The 22,828-nt window shown below is 38.0% G+C and overlaps 1 protein-coding gene across 2 annotated transcripts in view; it reads right to left on the bottom strand.

Annotated features, from left to right (window-relative positions):
• The window catches only part of SAMSN1 (SAM domain, SH3 domain and nuclear localization signals 1), a 419,971-nt gene that overhangs the window by 64,937 nt on the left and 332,206 nt on the right, over window positions 1-22,828 (bottom strand). For both annotated transcript variants that reach the window (XM_064580112.1, XM_045902661.3), the window contains 2 exons: window positions 17,976-18,102; window positions 16,478-16,830 (listed from right to left, as the gene is read on the bottom strand). In XM_064580112.1, the coding sequence (XP_064436182.1) occupies window positions 16,478-16,830; window positions 17,976-18,102 (480 nt within the window). The remainder of the gene's footprint in view (window positions 1-16,477; window positions 16,831-17,975; window positions 18,103-22,828) is intronic.

The raw sequence follows: 22,828 nt of genomic DNA, 5'->3' as shown, positions 1-22,828 counted from the left end.
GAAGGAGTCCTTTAATATGACTTACCCTTGTTTTATGCATGAAGTATATAGTATAATGAGTTTAAAAATCATGAGATTGTTAAATTAAGACTCTTCCTAAATAAACATGGAAAAACTTGTGTACACGATTTTAGTATTCAGACGTCTTGAACACTGAGATATAAAATTCTGATATTCCTTTGGGAACGTTAAGGCTCAGAGAGATGGTGAGGATTGACTGAAGGAAGCAGAGCTAGCTAAGGGCAACACTGACTGAGAGCCCGAGCCCCTTCGTCGCGATGCACACGTAGGGCCTGCTGTTGTCACGTGACCTTCTTCCCCAGTGACAAGCGCTGGGTACACAAACAACAGGGGGTTCTGTACTTAGTGATTCCTACAAAAATAGCTTTTTAGATGTTGGAAGCCTTAATCAGTATTGTGTGATGATTTCTCATCCCGCAAAACACATTTTCTCCAAGGAAAGACTGGCTCTAGGATATTTGGGAGGGGCTGTGCACATGGATATGGATAAAGGGGCGTCCTGTCTCTGTACCTGATAACTCTGTCAGTATCAGTGGTGGTCACAATACTCAAATAGGGGAAGACCGAACAATGGTACAGGCACAATGAAGAACGGTAACGGAAGTAAACCCCAAATACCCTATATGTCTACATGGGGTGACTGTGTTAGATACGCGACCCACTGGCATTCATTCATTTTTCCACTCCGTTCTCCAAACACAATTTTTTAGTACTTACTGTGTGCCTAGCATGGGAGAATGTCTCCATTTATTTTTATTTTTATTTTTATTTTTTTTAAAGATTTTATTTATTTATTTGAGAGAGAGAATGAGAAAGAGAGAGCACATGAGAGGGGGGAGGGTCAGAAGGAGAAGCAGACTCCCTGCTGAGCAGGAAGCCCGATGCGGGACTCAATCCTGAGACTCCAGGATCATGACCTGAGCCGAAGGCAGTCGCTTAACCAACTGAACCACCCAGGCGCCCGAGAATGTCTCCATTTAAAAAAAAGTTTGATTTGCATATATTATCTGGACTTCAGAAGGAAAGAGATGGCTAGTTCTGAGCCCATGCAATTGAGCAACATTTACTGATATCCAGCTATAGATCACTGCATCTCATTTAATCTTCTGAACAACTGTATGGAGTATTATCAACTCCTCATTTACAAAGAGGAAACTGAAGCACAAAACAGCGAACTCACCTACAGTTAAAAAGCTAACAAGGACTGAACCCAGGCCTGTCTGGGTCCACTGTCCCACAGAGCCAAATCCTTTATACAGAATAAAGTTCAAAGGGAATTAAGGGAGAAAATTGCAAGCCAAAAGCAGCACCACTCATTTCTTTAGCAGTCAGCTGTGCATATAAACCTTGGTTTTATAACTAGAGCATGGGCCACCTCCTCACCTTTGTCCTCTACCCCTCCTTCTGGTCTCTTTCCTTTCCCCACTTTCTATGTCATAATTTTTTTCCAAAGCCTCACTACACTACTACTTCCTCCTAAGACCCCAATGGAGTATTATTCAGGAGCGGTTAGAGAAGGAAATTGAAGGCAGAGGAGGGTAAACTCAAAACCAACCTGAGAGGAGAAGTTGTAGCAAGCACAAACTTACCAAATAGTATGCAGGCTTCGAAGGGATGGAGATGCAACTGGAGAAGTTATTGAAATTGAGCAGAGGTGAAGGTGAGAAAAACAGAAGGGATGTGCAATGAAATATGTAAAGCTAAGAAGAAAACACATTTTGCTTTGTGTGTATCATACAGAGGTCTTCAAGATGTATGGAAAGTATCTTCAACTATTGATGCTCTATTGATAATGTTAACATGCACACTAGCAGCCATACTGAGAGGTTCAGAGACAGTATTAAAGTTCAAAAGGAAGTCAAAGAGCTCAACAAAATGCTCCATTTACACCTGGATCTATAATTGCCACACTGGTGTTGAGATGCAGCTTTCCAAAATACATGTTTCCTTTTAACATCAGTTCTTGGGGTTTTGGGTCACCATTTATGCCAGGCAGAGAGCTGAGCACCTTCATATAAAATATCTCTTACCATCTTAGCAATAAGTCTGGGAGGAGGGCTCTGTTTTCCCCACCATGCAGAAGAAGCAACTAGGGATCAGACAGTAATGTGACTGTGTATGCCATGGATTCCAAATTTAACCTCAGGGTTCCTTCTGTTAAAGTCTAATGCGTTCCCCTTATACCATGCTACAAAACTTCTAAGTACAAGGCTAGCCACACTAAAAATGCAAAAGCATTCAGTAGATAGTAGGGGTTTAATAAATATTGGTAATGGGCTGCTATGTTTAATTTCAAAAGGCAAGCATAGTACTATGTCTCCTTGTCAGTGGGGTGGGGAGTGGGGCATATGTCTAGACAATGGAAAGAACAGGGACATAGCATAATTTATTCACTTCCAATTTCATATATAGAGACTGACTTTTTAAATTAGTCCTGTTTTTGTTACTGATAAAGCTGTAACCTCACCTTTCTAACAATTTTTTCAGATACAAAGTCCATACTGTTGCTTTGGTTGACAACTCATTGGCAGTAACCACATTTGCACTGCGGTTCTTTTGGTTGAATTTAAATTCAATTGTATTCTAGTCAAGGGAGACTTTTCTCCACTTTTATCAGAACTGAATTAATGCACAATAAATAAAGCCATCAAATTTACTAATTGTGGTGAATAAAGATATCCAACGGTTGCAGACTGTCAGGAAAAGCACATTACAGAAGCTAAGTACTCAATTTCAAAAAGCCTTTTAACATAAATATTTCAAAATCATCAGTTTTGTTACCATTTAACACCAGTGATTTTCATTTCCCACAACCTATTCTGACATTTAAAGGAACATTAAAAAAGAAAAAAGAAAAACCCTATTGCATCATATATGACTACCACCATATAATGCCTCTGACAATTTACTGGTTTAGAATAACGATAAAGACAGAAGGGGTTGGCCATAGTGAATCAAATGAAACCTTTTTCACATGTTTCTTTTTGAGTTATGCTAATGTTATTTGATGCAAAGAAACACACACTCAGATACACATGCACACACCTCCTTGAGATCCCTTCCAAACCCATCAGCTTGGTTCAAACATCTTAGGATTTAGAGTCATGACCAAATGATATTGGAAATACTAAAATAAGTGGGTTGCATACTTAACAATACTGGACATTTTCTTTAATCCTCTGACAGGGGACTTTTGTTCCTCAGTGATTGGATAGAATGTTGTGTCAGGGGCTTTAGGTCATACAGAAGTGTTGGGAGAGAGTTCCATGAGCACTAGAACCATAAGAAGGCAACCCACTAAAACATCCATACTAAGGAGGAGTTGGCAGAAAAGAGGGTTGGGAAATGGCAGCATAGAAAAGAGTTACCCATAATTTGAAGAAAGTTGCAAAAATGTGGCTTTTTAATCCATCTTGGATGTTAAGCTTGAAAGAACAGAACTATGATCTAATTAAGAAAATCGGATTCCATTACAGTTACTAAAGAAAATTATATCATAATCAAAGAGTTATTTACATTCAAAAGTATTTTATAAAATCTGGAAGATATAGGGTAAGTGGCCTGGTGGTTTGTTATCCTTTATCTGGGGATTTTTCTGCTCTGTGATTTATCAAAAGCCCCAAACACTCTCTGATGGGAGTTTTCACCAAGTCAGTTTGGAAAGCACTGAACTACCTCTGGGGATTTATCAGGTGCGTCCATTAGAGGCTCTGTACACTTTCAAGTAGGCTGATCACATGGGCTTTGAGTACTGAGAGTTCCCAAGGGCTGCCTAGTGCATTCCTTTGCTGTGTTCTGAGCTTGAGGTCCTTAAGGTGATGTAACAATTTTATAGGAATGGGATTCAGAAGACTTTTTTTTTTTTTAAGATTTTATTTATTTATTTGAGAGAGAGAGAATGAGAGACAGAGAGCATGAGAGGGAGGAGGGTCAGAGGGAGAAGCAGGCTCCCCGCCGAGCAGGGAGCCCGATGCAGGACTCGATCCCGGGACTCCAGGATCATGACCTGAGCCGAAGGCAGTCGCTTAACCAACTGAGCCACCCAGGCGCCCCAGAAGACTTTGATTGAACTCCCAGCTTGGCTCTGGAACACAGCTTGGGCAAATTCCTCAATCCTCAGAGCCCTACTGTCTCTTTTGGAAAATTAAATTATCTACTTTACAGGGTTTTTGTCTTACTAAATTAAGTGAGATTGTCTATCTATCTATCTATCTATCTATCTATCTATCTATCTACCTATCATCTATCTATCTATCAAAAAGACTTTTGGTTGGGTGAAGATTAAATGGAAAATCAGGGAATCATGAATGGTTTTCTTCTATTCAGAGGTGATTCTCAAACTTTGGGGAGTATAAAACTATCACCTGTGGAGCTTATTAAAGAATGTCCATCCTAGAAATTCTAATTCAGTAAGTCTGGCATAGGTAGACCTTAGTAACAAATGCCTTCAGTGATTCTGATGCCCTTGGTTCATGGAACCACACATTGAGAAATACAGTTTGAGGACATAATAGTCTAGCAAAATTGTGAAACATATTTTATTTGGAATCATTAGATGTGCTGCACTTCTTTCTTCCAATGTCATTTCTCTCCTTCAAACCTTCAGTTTCCCAAGGCCTCTGATTCTCATCTAGAATGAGCTCCCTAAGTCCCTCTCATAAATGAAGCTATATCAACCTTTCAGATCCAAATAGCACTGAGTTCTAGTAAGTGTGCAATGACAAGACACCCAAGTTAGACCACCACACATTGCCTAGTTATTTAAAATTGGGTGACAGGTTTTTACCATTTTACCTTTCAAAATATAAGGCTCTAAGTTTAGGAATATTTTCATGGGAATTAAGTCCCATCCCCAAGATGATGACTTAATATAATCCTCAACAGCTATTTATTCCTTCACAAAGTTGATTCATAAATATTTATCCCTGAAAGAGATCTTAGTGGTTACCTAGTCTTATCCATTTATTTTACAGCTAAGGAAATTACAGCCTATACCATCCGATTTGTCCTCCAACCCAGAATCTTCCCACCCAAGGGAAGCCTAATTGAGAACTAAGTCTACACTTAGAAAAACTTCCCCACTGAGCCAAGCTTTGCTAGCCAGCATCAAAAAGGAATCGGTGTCTTAAACATAGTAACAATTTCTTCATATAAGTAGGATGAAGGGCATTTGGGTTAACTTTCTTTTTTTTTTTTTTTTAAAGATTTTATTTATTTATTTGACAGAGAGATAGAGAGAACAAGTACGCAGAGAGGAAGGCAGAGGGAGAGGAAGAAGCAGGCTCCCAGCTAAGCAGGGAGCCCGATGTGGGGCTCGATCCCAGGACTCTGGGATCATGACCCGAGCCGAAGGCAGAGTTTAACCGACTGAGCCACCCAGGCGCCCCCATTTGGGTTAACTTTCTACAGAGTATCTAATTTCACAGGATGAAAAAGCAAGATCCTTGATTCATTTCACAAAGAAATACACTATTCCAACAAAACAAAATTACCCAGAACTCTTTTTACTTCAAGTATTAAAAGTCTAGCATTAAAAAGCATTAAAAAGTTACTTTCTCTAAAAACAGATCATCTGCCACATTCCGTAGTAAAATCTGAATGCCTCTCGGGTCATTGCTGCCTTGGGCATTTTTCCCCATTTTCCTTCCACACGTACGGAAAATTTAGAGCTGATGGTATTTTTAATCTTAATCCTCACCTGCTTTTTTTAATAGATTATTTTTGTGCTTTTCAGAATGTGTTCTGTTAACCCAGGGCCACACAGCTAACAAAACTCTCTGGAACTCATACCTCTAATTCTCTTCCCCAGTCCTATAAAGCTTTGAAAGATATTGATTTCTGCAAATGTAAAAAATTAACTTATCAACAAATAGCACACATAAAATGGGAACTGGCCAAAGAAACCCTAAGAATATTGTTCTAACTGGAAGTTGTACCATTAAGTGCTACAACTTACTGTGTTCTTGTCATGGCTCTTTGCGCTGTATTTATCATTGTGTGGGAACAGTTTAATCTACTCCATACAGAGAGCAGTAGGAGCTCACAGTGGCCTCAAAATATGATGGCTCTTGCCACAAACAACTAATCTAAATTTCTTGCAGGTGGCAGGTCTACCTTTTTTTCTAAAAGGAAAGAACCCTTCTCTAAAAGTCAAATTTGTTTTTAAAGCTGCGGTGTCTTTAACCACTTCTTTTTCTAGTTTTTCAGTTGACACCTTGTCATGACTTACGGTGGGTTGCATCAATCACTCTGGGTTCTTACAGAAAATATTTTGTGGTGGTGACTATCACATTCAAGAAGCTAAGTGCCCTTTGTGGGTGACTGCGCAGGTCCCTCTGATTTCTTGCCAAATCATTCAGAATGCCGCAAATCCATTACATCTCTCCACAGGGAGGAGAAAATTCCCGCATCCTAGAGAGAGAATTCATGAGTTCCTTTCAGTCACCACAAATGAAAGCCACCCTTAATATTCATTAGAGATTTTATGGGGGCAATAAGCATTATCTATTCGTATGGCCCCATGAAAGGCCAATTTCCCTTGAAACCTTGCATGGCTCCCAGCCACTCTTTGTAGAAACAATGGCCTATGTCCAAGTGGAATCAGGGGAAGCAAATGGATGACATTTCCTTATCCATTGGTAATGATTCCATTAAATCACCATGATGGCTCTGAGCTTCTGAGTTTTAAAAATTACAGGACAGATTTGGGATGCGCGGTCATCTCATTGTGTTGCTTCTCTGCTGTCATCTGTGGCCACGTGTCCTAAAGTGAACAGGGCTTTTCGGTTTGCATCGTAAAAGATGACTTTCAAAACTGACATTTCTTTCGTTTGGAGAAAGGTGTACGTTGGAGACATAAGTCTACGAGCCCGAGAGCTTTTTATTCATCTCTTCTTTCTACCACCACAGTTCAAGTCACCATCATCTTGCACCTGTTTCTGCCCCCAGTCTAGGCCCATCACTACGGAGAGGGATCTTTTCGGACTACAAGCTTCAGCACATATCTCACACCTTCAACAAAGAAGGAACAAACAAACAACAAAAACAACCCCAAGCCACTGGCTTAAAAGACTTCTTGTATAGCTTCCCACTGCTTTTTGGGCACAAAACACAAAACTTAGGAGAAGCAGTTAAGCCATAGTGGTGTGACTCCTTCCCCAGACTTACCTTGTACCATATCTTCTTGCTCTGCCCCCGCCATCCTGACCGATGTCGCATCCTCCTTAGCTTTGGCTCACTAACTCCCACTGCTTTCATCAGATTTGGGTTCAGTCATCATTACCCCTATAAGTTTTTCCTGACTCCTTGACTAGATCAAATTTGTTTATTATAGGCCTTCACCGACCTGCAGAGCTCTCATAGTCCTTATCAAAGCTTTCAATTTCGTGTTTATTCGTGTGATTATTTCTATGTTTGTCTTTCATTGGACTATGAGGTTCACAGTGCCTGCTTCCACCTGACATTTTATCCTCCTTAATGTAAATATTCCACAACAACGTGTTCAGGGAATTAATAAATGACTTCTTGAACTTACTCCATTTTGTATCCTGGCTAAAAATCCCTTTCTGTGAATGAGATGTGGGCTTCAGTTCGGGTTGGGCTTACGGTGAGCTGCAAATAAGGCCATATTTCTAATCCAACTATTTATCAGTACAGTTGTATTTAATAGCTAGGAACCACGAGATGCATAAAGATCTTACACTGAATATTCATATGGGTTTTTAGAGTGAGTTCAACCAGTTGCTTTACAACTTCCTAGGAAGGAGAGGGAACATGAATTTCTTTTCCTTCATTTTTCATTCTCTTCTTAAAAAGGTGAGTTATGCCTGAGAGTTATATTCTGACTCTGAAATAAAATATCATGAAATGCATGTGTGATATGGCTATGATAAATATATGAAAGGAGCCTTTAAAAGCTAAAATAACTTTATGTAAGTAACATGCTGTTAATATGGTGATAATTTGGGAAGTCAGAAAAGGGTAATGGTAAGCACAGCACATACATCCCCAGCCCCACCTTTTTTTTTTTTTTTTAAGATTTTATTTATTTATTTGAGAAAGAGAGAGTATGAGTGGGAGGTTGGGGGTGGGGCAGAGGGACAAGCAGAGTCCCATTGATTGAGGAGCCCGAGGATGTGGGACGAAGTCCCAGGACCCTGAGATCATGACCTGAGCCAAAGTCAGACGCTTAATTGACTGAGCCACCCAGGCATCCCCACATCTTTTTGTCGGCATGGTGCAGTCACTATGGCAGCCCCAGGAAGCTAAAAGCAGAATTTCACCCTACCCATACTGTGTACATTTGAACTAAGCAGTTCTGGCTTTCTTATCTCCAGGGGAAAATTGGGCAAACTAAGTAAAAAAAAAATCTTAAAGATAAGTGAAAGCTAGTATGTACATTTAATACAACATTATCGCATATGATATGATATCACAGATTTACTGATGGTGAGACCCTAATGCCAAGTAGGTGTCTTAGCCATCTTTGTGACCCCACAGCCCAGGACAATACTTGATACCCTATACATTATGCTGTGTTCATTGAGTGAAGGATAAATAATTATAAACACATAACTGTACATTATAATTAAATAGTAATAATTGTCACTAAAAATAGTAGCTCTTCTTCATTAAGTTCCAACTGGGTATCAGGTACAGTGAAACACTTTACATCTAATTCTCACAAGAATTCCACATAGAAATCTTCATTATGTCTATTTAATAGATAAGAAACTGAAACTCAGAGAAATCAATTGGCTTAGTCACACAGTTCCAGACCAGGCTTATTTGGCTCCAACACACATGGAATTTCTACCCTGTACTGTTTATCTTTCTTTTGAAAAACAAAACAAAACAAAAAACTAAAAAGACAACTTACTGATAGGAAAAGTCTGGACTAAGAGTTAGGAGGCTGATGTTCAGTATCTGCCATCATCTGCTGCGGGACCACAGGTCCCTCAATCTTTCTTGTGCCTCAATTACTCCATGTGTAAAATGGCAGCAATTTTTGCCTAATTCACAGAACTAGTATAAGATAAAATATGAGAAAAGTTATATTTTACCTTGAAGGCAGGGACTCTAGTTATTAAGCTATTAAGCCCCTACCTTGAATTGACACTTTCACATGGATCATTTCATTTTACACTGTGAGGTAGGAACTAATGTCTTCGTTTTTACAAATGAGCAAAGCAGAGATAAGTTACCAGCCTAGTCTCAAACCTTACAAAGCCGTGATCTTTGCAGGAAAACTTTGGACTGTTATAGATGTGAGCTTAAAAATCCAGCTCTGCCACGTACTATTACATTGCATGAATTATTCAACCTCTTTAGCTTCAGATTTTTATCATAAAAATGGGGGCAATAACACCACCTTAATGAATCATGATACAAAGATCGCATATATAAAAGCACCTGAAACACGGTCAAGTGCTAAGTCAATGGAAGCCATGATCACCATTATTTCGATGTGCCTGCCTGGTCAGAACAAGATCTCAAAGGCATAACCACTCAGGGTGGTACCAAGGGTATGTGTGTGTATGTGGTGAGGGGTGGTGGCAAAAGAGGGTGTCTCATTCCAACCCAGGACTCCTTTACCCTGCATAGCCCCTGCTCTTCTGCTCCCCTCTCTACAATCTTACTTCAACTTCACTCACCCATTTTTCAAAGCAAAATTCAGTCCTCTGAAATGACATTCAAAATGTTCTTTGTGAATGGCAGAAGCCTTCTTAGCTTCTGAGAATGGAAATGTGGACATTTGGTTCATGAAGAAGTCTGCATGGCCAGGAGAACTTGGCTGTATCCCAAGTGAAGTCTATATTCACATCTACAGTTTCTGGTTCAGAACATGAGGGAGAGAGAGAGGAAGTAGCTGGGACAGAGGAAGTACAGTTAGGGAAAAGAAAAGAAACCCAAACCTAAAATAGCTTAGGAAAAAAAAATGATAGAAATAAGGTCACCAATGGTCATCTGAAGAGTGAAAAAAGAGCTGCTTTGACAAAGCTGAGAGAAAATCTTTATGCACTAACCTTTTTGTACATAGAATTCATCACCCTCAGTGTGTCCTCATAGCCCCAAACATTGAACGTAAAAACAAAAATAAAATAAGATCTTAAAATTAATAGATAGCTCTCCTTCATTCTAAAGATGAGGGGGCAGAAGACTGGAGATTAAGCAAACTGACCCACAGTGATTCTAGTAAGTGACAGAGTTGAACTCCCATGTGATGCTCCTGGCCTCAACCTGTGCTCCTTTGATGAGTAATATGGCCTCCAACATACCATACTACACACTCAAAATATGACTTTTGTCTTTAATGTGTTTGCCATCCTAGTGGATTTTTATACCAAGGATTGTGATTATTCCCTTCCTTTTTGGTTTGTCCATTTAACCCATAAACTCTCATTATAATATGAAACAATAGGTTGGCCATCCTCCCACGTACACACTTCTAAGCTTGTACATTCATACACTAAGTGGCTCGGGAGGCACTTAACATGAATTTGCTCACAAGTGAATGAGTGGATGAATGAAGGAATGAAAGAATCAGTAAGCTGTTGCAGCATCTCCTATTTTTCAGACTCTTCTCTTGGGTAAATGTTAATTCTCCTTCCACCAAACATACTGGTTTAGTTAAAATTTTCCATGTAAAATATTCATAATTCATTATTCATTCTTGTTCATTTAGGTTTTTAAAATTATTTTTAGAATCTCAATTCTCAAGTTCATCTATTTCAGGGCAGCATGTAGTAAATTATAGATTATCTTTTGGTATTTTTGTATCACATTTTTCTGTTTTTCCTTTTGATTTTCTCAGTCTAGATTATCATTTACTCTGCCTTTTCACAAGTTGTCCAAATCTATTCATTGAATCCATGTTCTCTTTCCATACTCCCATAATTCCAGTGTCAGCCGATAAAACTTTAAAGCTGTTCTAACAAATGGTTTTTGCTGTCAGAGTTGAACACAAGGGCATGAAACTATGAGAAATTATGCATGGATGGTTCATAGCCTGCCTCCCTTTGGGTGGATATGTGAGCAGTCTTCTTAGAATGTCTTATTCGGTGGGACCACAAAGGCTTTTTGGTAGGAGTCTAACATCACTAATGTACAAAGAAAATGGTGGAATCTATGAAATTAACACATCCTTTCTTTCTAAACTATGTGTTTTCTTACTCTCTTTTTACTGGTCCTCTGAATCTTCATTCTTTTTTATATATTTATATACATATATATATTTTTTTTTTCTTCAAAGTGTACATCATGGATTCTTACTTATCCATCTACACTTTTAAACTTCCATACTATTCATCATATAGATAGGGAAGAAAGGAAGGACTAAATGAGGAAACAGTATAAACAGAGCTATGAAGATGGAGAAAAATCACTGTGTTTGGTATCACCTTGCCGACGGCAGAGTGTGTCTGTGAAAGAGACTTGTGGGGATCTAGTGAAGAGGGCAGATTAGGTGAATGAGTTTGCATTTGACCCTGTCGGTGTTGGGGAGATATTTAAAGGCTTGTGAGGGGAGCAGTAACATTAGATTTGAGCTTTGGAATCATTAAGCAGGTAGATTAGTCAAGTAAATTAATCTGGTAGATTAATCTGGTAATGACAATGTCATGTTGATTGAAGAAAGCAGACCAGGGTCGGAGACACTGCGACAGATTGCCAAGGTGGAGAACAGAAAGTAGAAGAGGCCCCCAAACAGCTGATCCTGCTTTGGTCACTTCTTTCCCACAGATCAGTAGTTTTCTTGGTCAGCATAAAAACTCCTATACCATTCAGCAGTGGGTCTGTGGGTCCCCCCATGTCAGTAATTAGAGGGTTCACTACTCCCCATTTGAATCAAAAGGTTAATTGTAAAATATTTTGTTCCTTTATTTCTTGGTGAGCTTCAGTACACATCCTGTTCCTCTCACTGAAACAGTTCCCTAGAGAAATCTTCCAGTAGCCATGTTTCTCTTCTGGGGCAGTTGTGCAGTAGTTCACATATTATGCCAACAAGACCTTAGCGCTCCACTCTTCTCCACTCTTCTCATCCTCTTCTCATGTACTTGAAGATGCTTTCAGTAGAGCTCTGTTTATTTTCTCACCTTGAGATTCTGCATATAAACCTCACTTGTTTTTCTTTGATTTTTATCCAATTCTCATTATTACTTTTCTATCCACATTGTATTGGAATTATCCTGTACTTGGGTCTCTGTTCTGTTATTTCAGGCCTTTGACTTTTCTTCTTCCTGAAAGAGCTTTTGCTATTATCACTTTTTAAATGTATGGCACTATTTTTATAAAATATTTTAGACATAAAAGGGAGAAATGGATATTTGCTCCTCCTTTTCATGTCAAGATTACTTCCATTTCTTTATATTACAAAAAAAAGAAGTTGTTTATCCTTCTCATAAATCTGAAAAATTATCCCAGGTTGTGAAAAGTATGTTTGCTATTATCATAACATTATACTAAGGGAAGGTCTCATCTCCTTTGCAACACATGTATTTTATTCTTTCTTGCCCTTCTTCCCAACCAAGCCTCTTCTGACTCACTTTCCTCTTTTGTTAAGATGTTTCAAGCTCTTAGCATGCCGAGCTTCATCGTAAGTACCCTTCAATCACTCTTCTTGTAAAGTGATTGTAAACACTTGGCTTCAAATATCATTTTTGGTTACCTCCACTATTACCTTTCTTAAATGCATCTGAAATCCCCTCTCTACACCACTCACCTCAGATATGGGAAAAAACCCTGCATCCTTAAGTAGTTTTTCCTTGTACACTTCTCTTGTGGAGTATACACTTGCATAAATCTGGTCTTTACCTTTCTCAGTTTGTATCAATTCCATAATCACTTATCGTCCCCCACACTCCAGATCCCATAGACCTTGCAAACAACTAAACTGCACGTTAAAGATCTGTGGGTGTCTCATCCTCCTCCTGTTGACTTCTGTGAAAAGCCCTTCACAAATAATACATTCCCTGTCTGATTTCAGTTTGTTTATGGTATTTCCACTGACTAAAATACTGCTTCTTTCCAAGACCAGCGCAAGCCTCTGGATTCTTTGTTTCACCTGAATGAACCTGAGTATCACCTGAGTCCTGGCACCATTTCCTTACACCTTCCCAACAGCCCCACATGGTATATGTCGATAACCTTGTTTTACAGATGGGTGTTTTCGGTACAGAAAGAGTCACTCAGAAGAGGGGGGATGAGCAGGGTCTGATAGCAATGTCCAGAATTGGAATTAGTGGGTTAAAGAGGGTGAGGAGTTTGCCTAAGCTCACTGTGCTGGTGATGTCAGAGTTGGCGTTAAACCCAGTTCTATCAGAACCAGCATTGAGAGTATGAGCCTGCCGTGGGATTATCACTTTCTGGAACTTTCTGGAAGACACGTCAATTTCAGGCCCTCTGAAAACTCTGCTTTGAGGGTGCCTGGGTGGCTCAGATGGTTAAGCGTCTGCCTTCGGCTCAGGTCATGATCCCAGGGTCCTGGGATTGAGTCCCGCGTCGGGCTCTCTGTTCCTTGGGAGCCTGCTTCTCCCTCTGCCTCTCTCTCTCTCTGTCTCTCATGAATAAATAAATAAAATCTTTAAAAACAAACAAACAAAAAAAACCTGCTTTGATAACAGGATCAAAGACACTGGAATCTACTGTTGCTGAAATTTCTCAAGTCAAGGAGAAACTAGTGTCTTTGTGGACTGGTTTCATTTTCCCTGAAATGTGGGGTTTTGGCTCAGCTCCAGCATATCTGCATATGTTGGTAGATTTAAAAAAAAATATGGTCACACTTTTACCCTTTAAAATTGCAAAAATGTCACCTCTGACTACCTGTCATTGATGGTAAGTAACACTCATTTCAGAAGCACAACTTTTCCCTCAACGCCATTTGCCTTCTGTACCTTCTATAGAATGAAAGTTAAAGTATAACCCAAATAATAACCCTGCAATTACTACAGAAAAAAATACCAGCTATGCTAAAATGAAAGTGGGTATTTTTCACTTGGTATTATTATAGAATATATGTGTAGAATATAAAAATAATAATTTGCACTCATCCAACTTCTTTCATTCTGTGTCTCAAATCCCTGAGTGTAAGTGGTCTCATTAAGGTTACCAAACCAATTTAACTCTAGCATGTTCTTGAACTCTCTCTCCAAATCCAGTGAGGTTTTCCTGTCACAAATGCTGAACATTATCATCTGAAATTCTGAGTATTCTGTAGCTATGTTTGACCTTCTGCAGATAAAACTCATTTACTTAATCATTTAGTTATGTACTAAAACAGACAAAACCACCACGAAAAGAAAAACATTACTATGTATATATAATTAAATATAGACACACATTCATAGACACACATAGACAATAACTGAGTTTATGTGTAATTGGATTAATATAAGAACAGAAGAATGGGGACAAATATTTTATGTAGGTCTATGGAAACAAAATCCATTGGTTTCTCAAGCTCCATTCATTTAGTTAGCAAATGCACTCAAATATTAATCGAGGACCCATCATATTTTAGGGACTATGGAGGATACAAAGATAAATTACCTATAGCAAATAAACAAATGCTCAACTAATTCCACTGTAAGGTAGAGTACGGTGAGCTCCGTGAAGACAGGGGCAGTGTATGTGCCCCAGTGCCCAATACTGCAAACTGATCCACAGTGACGCCAATATGAGTTTGATAAATATATAATGGAAGAATAATGCCTTTAAATTCTCTAGAATTTCAAAGGAAGGAGTGATTACTTCAATCTGGCATGACCCAGGAAGTCTTTCTAAAGGACAACAAAGTAATCTGAGTCTTAAGGGCTAGGCTAATGGTTAAAGGCGAGGATAACATGCTAGGTGGAGGCCAATACGTAAACACAAAGATGGAGAGGCAGGAAAGTACAAGACAGTCATTAGGAATAAGCAAATCATTCCAGTTTGGCAGTCCAGCACAGGAAATACACAAGGAAGAAGTTGTAGACAATGCTGAACAGTTAGGTTGAGGTCAGATTGCTAAAATCCAGGACTGCCAAGTTAAGGATTCCAGATTTTACTCTTAAAAGAAGCTCTAAATATGTGAATTTAGATTCTTATACACCAGCTTTACTACTTGCCAAGTAGTCATTATTCTTGATCCTGATTCTGAAGCTGTCAAGAGGAGTCTTCAGAAGTAGTTCCTAATTATATTAACCAGCTGCTCTCTAAGAAAGTACTCCAGGAAGAAGGCTGCTAAGTCCAGTGGCCCCAAAAAAGAAGATGAAGCTAAGGAAGTGGCAGAGACGTTCCTAAAAATAATTGATGTTGGACAGTTTTATCAGTTCCAAGTCTGCTGCTAGACACCTGTAATATTTAATGTGGTACTTTGAACACAGATTACTTTAGCTCTAGTCTGCAAAGACCTAACTTAATACACAAGTCTTGAAAGGTGAAAAGGACTCCAAGCCTCTTCAGAGAGCTCTAATGCACCATGAAATGTAGCATCTGTCTAGTGAGAGACGGATTCTTAGAGCAAAATGGTATAGAGTAGGGATCCTAGAAACACAAAGTTGTTCCATTTATTCACTACAAGTACAAATGACCATGAACTGTAGAGAAATGAAGGTACAAAACACATGCCTTAAGTAACCTACAATCAAGGTGAACAAAAATTACTCTTAAGTCCTAGGATATTTGTGTTATTTAGTTTCGGTTTCTCAATTACCTCATGAATTTAATATTACTATTTCCATTTTATAATTGGGAAAAATAAGTTGAAAGGTTTTAATCATTTGCCCAAGCCAAACAAGTAGCAGAGCTTGGATGCAAACCCAATTTTGTGTAACTCCAGAGTCCATACTCTTTCTCTTGCACCATATTGCCTTAGGGCCTAGTTTAGTGTATGGGAAACACTACAATATATTAGCTAAAAGCAGGATCCTTAGCATAAGACTGTCTAGGTTCTAGATCTTGGCTCCACTTTTTGTTAGCTCTGTGATATTGTACCTGTTGCTAACTTTTTTGTGCCTCATTTTTCTCAATCATAAAATGGGGAAATCAGTATTAGAATAACTTTCCCTACCTTACAGGGTTGTTGTGAGATTTAAATAAAATAATAAAGTACTTAGAAGAATGGCAGGCACATGGAAAACGCTTATTTAAATTAGCTATTATTTGTCAGTGAAACTTCATGACCACCGCAGTGATTTAGACAATTCAATCCACATCTTGATCTGAATGAACATCCAAAGTCTTCCCTCAACTAAAAAAAAAAAAAAAAAAAAATCTCTAAAAAATACTGTGCAGTAGTTTATTTGAACACGAGGTATATACACAATAGTAACATGATAGCAAAAGTCACAAGAGCTACATTGGTTTTTGGAAAGACAACTCTAGTTCTAGTAACTTTCCTGATACTGATAAATTTGACTGATTAGCACTTTCGTTAAAACATCCAGATGAGATCATACATTGCTTTGGCTTACAAACTTACCCAAGAGTGTGGGAGATCCGAATCTGTATAAGAAGGCTTAAGTGGTGGGTGGTGAGTGCAGCGAGAACAGTTGTTCCAGGGTCCAGTTTGGGCAATTTGGAAATCAGCACATGTCCAGAGAGGGTTTTCTGGAAAAGTCTTCCAGCTGTTCCACATCTGAACTTCACCTTCATTGTGGGATAACATGTCGGCCAAGTTGCAACCAGTTGCAGTGCTGGATCTAGCCAGTGATGCCGAAATAGAATCCAATCCAATCGTCATTTCTTCCTTTCCTTTTGTGCTAACAGTACTAATTTTCTTTTCTTGGGATTTGGCTAATTTTATACAGGAAATCAACGTTTCATCTTCATCTTCTGAATGACAAAGAAAAATAAGTAAGTCTGTCTAATACTTTTGCACATGTAGAAATTATGAATATTGTATTTCCTTTTCTATAGTAGAAATGAGTGAACACCACAGCATAAAACGGGAAGTCATTTAATTTAACAAAATAATTTATAACTGCAATTCTTTAAAGAGTGATCTTTTGTATAGTAAATGCTTTGTTTTGTAAAGATAAGTTTACCTAAAATATTTTGAAGCTGTATATAATGATTAAATTCAGTTTGACTACAATGACTGAAAGCCACATGTAAATAGTATACTGAAAGATTCAGAAAAATTACAATTTTAAATTAAAAAAATTCCCCACATCATATAGACATGATATGGTATGCTTATATTCTTAATTTTTTTTTAAATTTTTTGAGGTAATGTGTATAGACAGCATCATAAGGAAGTAGATGAAATATTCCTGTTTCATAAGAAAATGAAATCTCAGTGTACATGGGCTGAAATCCTATTGATTCTAATTTTTTTCCTGGTATCAATCTATAAAGACATTTATGCATACAGTATTTGTCACAGTGAAATATTTTTGAAAAGGAAGATCAAGACTGAGAAAACAACAAAAAGAAGGTATATCTTTAATACTACGAAGTTGATTAGTGAGACATATATTTACATGTGGTGAAGGGTCTCATGAAATCTCTGGTAATATATAAAACAGTTACAGAAATTAGAAATATGTATTACCCATAGTAAATTGTACCGTATCATTGAATCTCTTTCAGTTCAAATGTTTAACTGGTGTAAATGAAAGATTATGATCAATAGCATGTAATTGTGAATAAATAAATGAACGTCTAAGTTGCACATCAAAATTGAAAGATACTGCTTTCCATGGCCAAAGAATGGGGATAGTGGACAGTGCTGATCTAACTATCTCTTTCTCCCACTCTATCCCTGAGTCTGGTCTTGAAGGGAAGGAGATATGGGGTATATAAAGGAAAATTCAGGAATAGGTTAAGGATATCTGTTTCACAAATAAATTGGTAATTTAAAAACCCTCAACGTTTAATGATTATTTTACAGCCTTATCAAAATGGCCTTCATTTCATATACGCTACCCCAGTTCTTTCTCAAAGAACTTTTAGCAGCATTTTGACTGCTGACTTACGGAGATTTATGAATGTAGGTCTCATCTCCTTCAGACTCGGCACCCTGGCTTTCTTGGTCTGGACCTTTTGCTGTAGTCTCTTTAACATCCCCATTGATTCCACTGGGTCACCACTTGATTTTATGGCCTAGCACAAACACAGCTCAAGGTAAAGACAAATTCTTCTTCACAAAAGGCTAAATATAAAATGTGTCGAAATCATAAATGTGGAAAAATTCATAATGTGACCTTAAAACCCATAGCCTGGGACAATTTTAAGCAGTAACTTGAAAGCAGAACATTTTTTGGTCTCAGACGTGTAAAATATATTACAACCGGCCAGTCATACTAAAGCAGGGTGTTTTTTACCTTTTTTTTTTTTAATTTCAACATGCAGCAAAATGGATTGAATCTGGAACCATCTATAAATGAGTCGCTCGTGCTCACTGTGAAATAGTGGAAAGAAACAAGGTCTTTGCAGGGTAACAAAGAAGGAACAAGAGGTTTAAAGTTGCTACTTGCAAGTGTGGGAACAGACTGAAGGCATGCACACACAAAAAAGCAAAAAATCAGATTTTCTTCATTTTTCCTTGTGGAAATTTCTGATAAAACAGCATTTTATTTCTGTTTTCAAATAATACACTTTTCTTTATATAGCCTTTTGCTTTTTAGAAGCTAGACACTGAGCAAAAAAACAAAACAGAAGAGCCATTGCATTCTGTATTATGCTTTAGTTAGTATGTAAGTGTCACTGGTTTATTATAGCAAAAAATTTGGATAGAAGAATTAATACTGCTTAATGACTCGAAATTTCTTTGAAAGATACGGAAACGCTTCCCTCTAGTTTAATGTTAGCAAATCTGTATTTATACTGCTTTTACTTATTATATTTAGGATAGCTTTCTCATAACAATTTCAAAATATTTTGGAAATTCATACTTTATGTGCTAAATTTAAAATTGGTAAAGTAGTTGTATTCTGTGCTGTTAACTAGATATGAAGTAATATATAGAGGAATACTTCTTTTTCATCCAGAAATCTCTGGGTGCAGAAATATTCCTCCCTCTGCTTTTGCCTCAATCTTTCCATTGAACAGCTGATAAATGACATCTAAATAGATACTGCAGTTTTCAAAAGGTGAATGACCTGTTTCCTCATTATTGTTTGAATGAGATATATTGCTAATAATGCTTTCCAATCCTTTGAGACGAAATAAGCCCAAAGAAATGTTTGCGAGAAAAAGATCTCTGGCACACAAACATTTCCAATCATTATTTTCAGCACTTATTCTTGGTCTTTAAGAATGACTTTGAGCAACCCATATAAACTTGTTCTGTCTCTGCATAATAGCACCTGAGTAGGAAATGTGACGTTTTGTCAGAGCAAGCCATACCTGTTTGCATTAAATAAATGGGAAAATATTGAAATCATTTTAATCTTTCAGGGAGGCCTGTGATGAGATTTTCTTAGATATGCAAAAATCTTCCCTCTCTTTCCAAAGGTCATGCTCAGCTCAACACAATTTCTATTGCTATTTATTTTTGTATTATTTTCTCCTGTATTCCTTCTCAGTATTTTCTGAGTTACTTGGCTTTACAGGCCCTGTAACTCAAGAAGAGTCATTTTCTAATATTAAGGCCCTTCCAGAAATAATAAGCTGACATTGCACAACCATTGAGCACGATAATTCTCTTTGTTGTACTTCTTTTCATATGGCAACCTCCTCCTATTACAGCCAATGCTTAATTGCTCCACTGAAACCCTGGCATCAAAAATAGCCTTCTCCCTCCCCCTTCTTTGTGAAAATGACATTCACTTGATATGGGGAAAGGTGTTATATACCAGGGTAACTGAATTTCGTATTAATGATTTGCCCCTAAGAGGAATGAAAGCATTTGTATGGTGTCTAAATTCATATAAGTGAGAGCTCATGGCCCAGAGGTGTTAAAACAAATGGACCTCTCATTACTTTGTTCAAACTGTATTATAGTCTTTTCAAAGAACAGTCTCGTTAACTTTTGTATCTCTAATCACTCACAGATCTTTGAGTTAATAGAGATCAATCTATTGCATTTTATTCATTTTTTTTAAATATTTTATTTATTTATCTGAGACAGAGAGAATGAGAGAGACAGAGAGCACATGAGAGGGGGGAGGGTCAGAGGGAGAAGCAGGCTCCCTGCCGAGCAGGGAGCCCGATGCGGGACTCGATCCAGGGACTCCAGGATCATGACCTGAGCCGAAGGCAGTCGCTTAACCAACTGAGCCACCCAGGCGCCCGTATTTTATTCATTTTTTAATCCCATTATGCCTAGGATAGTACATGGCTTGATAAATGTTTGCTGAATATAAATACACTCTTGAGTTCATACATAGGTTTTATCCACCAAATGGATTATCCATAGTAAATTTTTTACACTAGACTATTTTCTTTTTTTTTTTTTAAGATTTTATTTATTTATTTGAGAGAGAGAGAGGACGAATGGGGAGGAGAGGCAGAGGGAGAGGAAGAAGCAGGCTCCCTACTCAGCAGGGAGTCTGCTGTGGGACTCTATCCCAGGACTCTAGGATCATGGCCTGAGCCAAAGGTAGGCACTTAACTGACTGAGCCACCCAGGCACCCTAGACTGACTACTTTCTAATAGCAAAGTACTTCCAAAAAACCTCTTGCTATTAGGTAGTACATAACTGAGGGATGAAAGTTAGAGTAGATATTATGATGAGATAACAGAATCATTAAGATTATCTATTAAAAAGAAATCCTTTATAATATTTTCAAAATTATAATGTTATTCACTATAGTCCCCTAATCTGTTACCTGTATATTTGTGCTGAATTTGATTAAAACTTATAATAATGTGCCTTTTAATTTCTAGATGTTTTCTAAGAAGACAGACTCATAAATTGAACTCACCATCCAACCAATACATGAACTTCTATTGAGCACCCTACTGTATGCCAGGCACTGTCATACATTCTGAGGATATGGCATTGAACAAGTAAAATGAGACCCCTGCTTTCATACGGTCTACATTCTAGAGGGAAGTGATATACCATAAACATATAAACACATACATAAACAAGAAAATGTGATATCTGCTATGCTAACAGTTAACAGCATGACTGAGTGGATGGGGGAGGATTACTAATTTACACTGGGTGATGGTTGGGGGTGGTTTCACTAAGGATACTGAAGCTGAGCCTGAATTATAAGAAGGAACCGGATGTGAAGATTTGGAGATGGCTTTGAATTCAGTGGATGGTCAGGGAGGTCATTTCCAGAACTAAGACCTGGATAACAGAGAAGGGTCAGCCCAGCAACTAACAGGGGGAAGAGAATTCCTGTGAAGGTAGGGCTTGTGCAAAGGTTCCAAAGCTGAAGGTCCTGGAAGAATTCTTAGCATGCCCAAGGAAGAGAACAGAGGGAAGAGCATTGTAAGATCAGCCAGAGACCTGATGAGGGACCCTCAAGGAGGCTTTTGTAGAACAAGGTGAGGAACATGTATTTGTTCTAATATTCTTCTTCCCTCTTTATTGAATTTTGATCATCTTACTTTTTAAATGGCTTTTCCCAAAAGCATTCAAAATATGTTCTGATCTTATCCATCTTTAATTCACCATATTTCATTTACCACTCTTTCTGCTCCCTTTCCTGGGCATGCTTCTCAGAAAAGTTAACTGTGTATGCTTCCTTTAATTCCTCTAATTTCTCATCCTTTCAACTCCCCTCATGTGCTTGTCAATCAGCTTTTGCCTCTACTATTCCATTTAGATTGTGTTTGTTTTCCAATGAACTATTTTCAGGCTCCATTATTGCTTGATATGCAGCAATACTGACCATGATGATCTGCAGGAAACAATTTATTTTCTTGGCCTCTGTGACACATATTTTCTGGTTTTCCTTTCACCCTTTCCGGCTGTTCTTTCTCTAACTCCTATATTCTGATAACTCCTTTTCTCTCAAAACTAAATGCTTAAATTCCTCTTCCACTCGGTGAATGCCATCTTCATCCACCCTCGTGCACATTCCATAAATCAGATTATCACCTTTGCCACTTACCTCTCCTTTGTTTACTTATATTTACTCCATTACTGAATTTGGTCTATTCCATTATTGAGTTTGGTCTGTCCTCCAAAATGTATCTTGAACCTGTTTCTTTTTCACTATTTCCATTGTTACCACCCTCATTTAATCTTTTCTCATTGAAACTACTGCCAAGTCTCTGTTTTGTGAATCAGTTGATTCACAATATAATGTTAGAGTTCTCTTTGAAAGATGTAAATCTGATGATATTACTATCTTGCTTAAATTACTGCAAAATTGACCAGAGTTCTTTAAATAAAATCCCAAATACTTGACTGGGTCTGTAAGACCTAGGTCTCCAGACTCCCTTCACACTCACAAGGTGAAGACTTTTAGATTCCCAATCTCCAAAGCACTTTGTTTTCTGAGTGTTTTTATGTATGCTGCTCTCTCTGCCTGGAATGCATATTCTCATTCACCTGGACTGGTTAATTTCTACTCACCCCTGCAGCTTCCTCCTAAACGTCATTTTTCAGAGAGATCTTTCCTGACTCCCAAGTCCAAATTAGGTCCCTATTCTTTTACCTTCTTGGCTTTCACCACAATTTCAGATTTATATTTTTGTGTCATCATTGGTTAAATGTCTTCCTTCCCCATAGACTCTAAACTGAAGGAAGGCAGAAACTATAACCTTCCATATAGGTACCATGAAGTATCCTTAGTACCTGTAACATTGTTGATAGTTGGTACTCTGTATGAATTAGTTGAAGTAATGATTCAAAATGAATGAATGAATAAATGGATGAGGACTTGATTTGGTAAAATCTATTTCTTTAAAATATAATGATGT

The sequence above is a fragment of the Mirounga angustirostris genome, unplaced genomic scaffold (assembly GCF_029215605.1).
Source record: "Mirounga angustirostris isolate CCGP_5_RB_7025 unplaced genomic scaffold, mMirAng1.0.hap1 SCAF_1, whole genome shotgun sequence".
NCBI lineage: Eukaryota > Metazoa > Chordata > Mammalia > Carnivora > Phocidae > Mirounga > Mirounga angustirostris.
The sequence above is the reverse complement of the archived record's forward strand: the minus strand, read 5'-3'. Positions and strand labels throughout refer to the sequence as shown.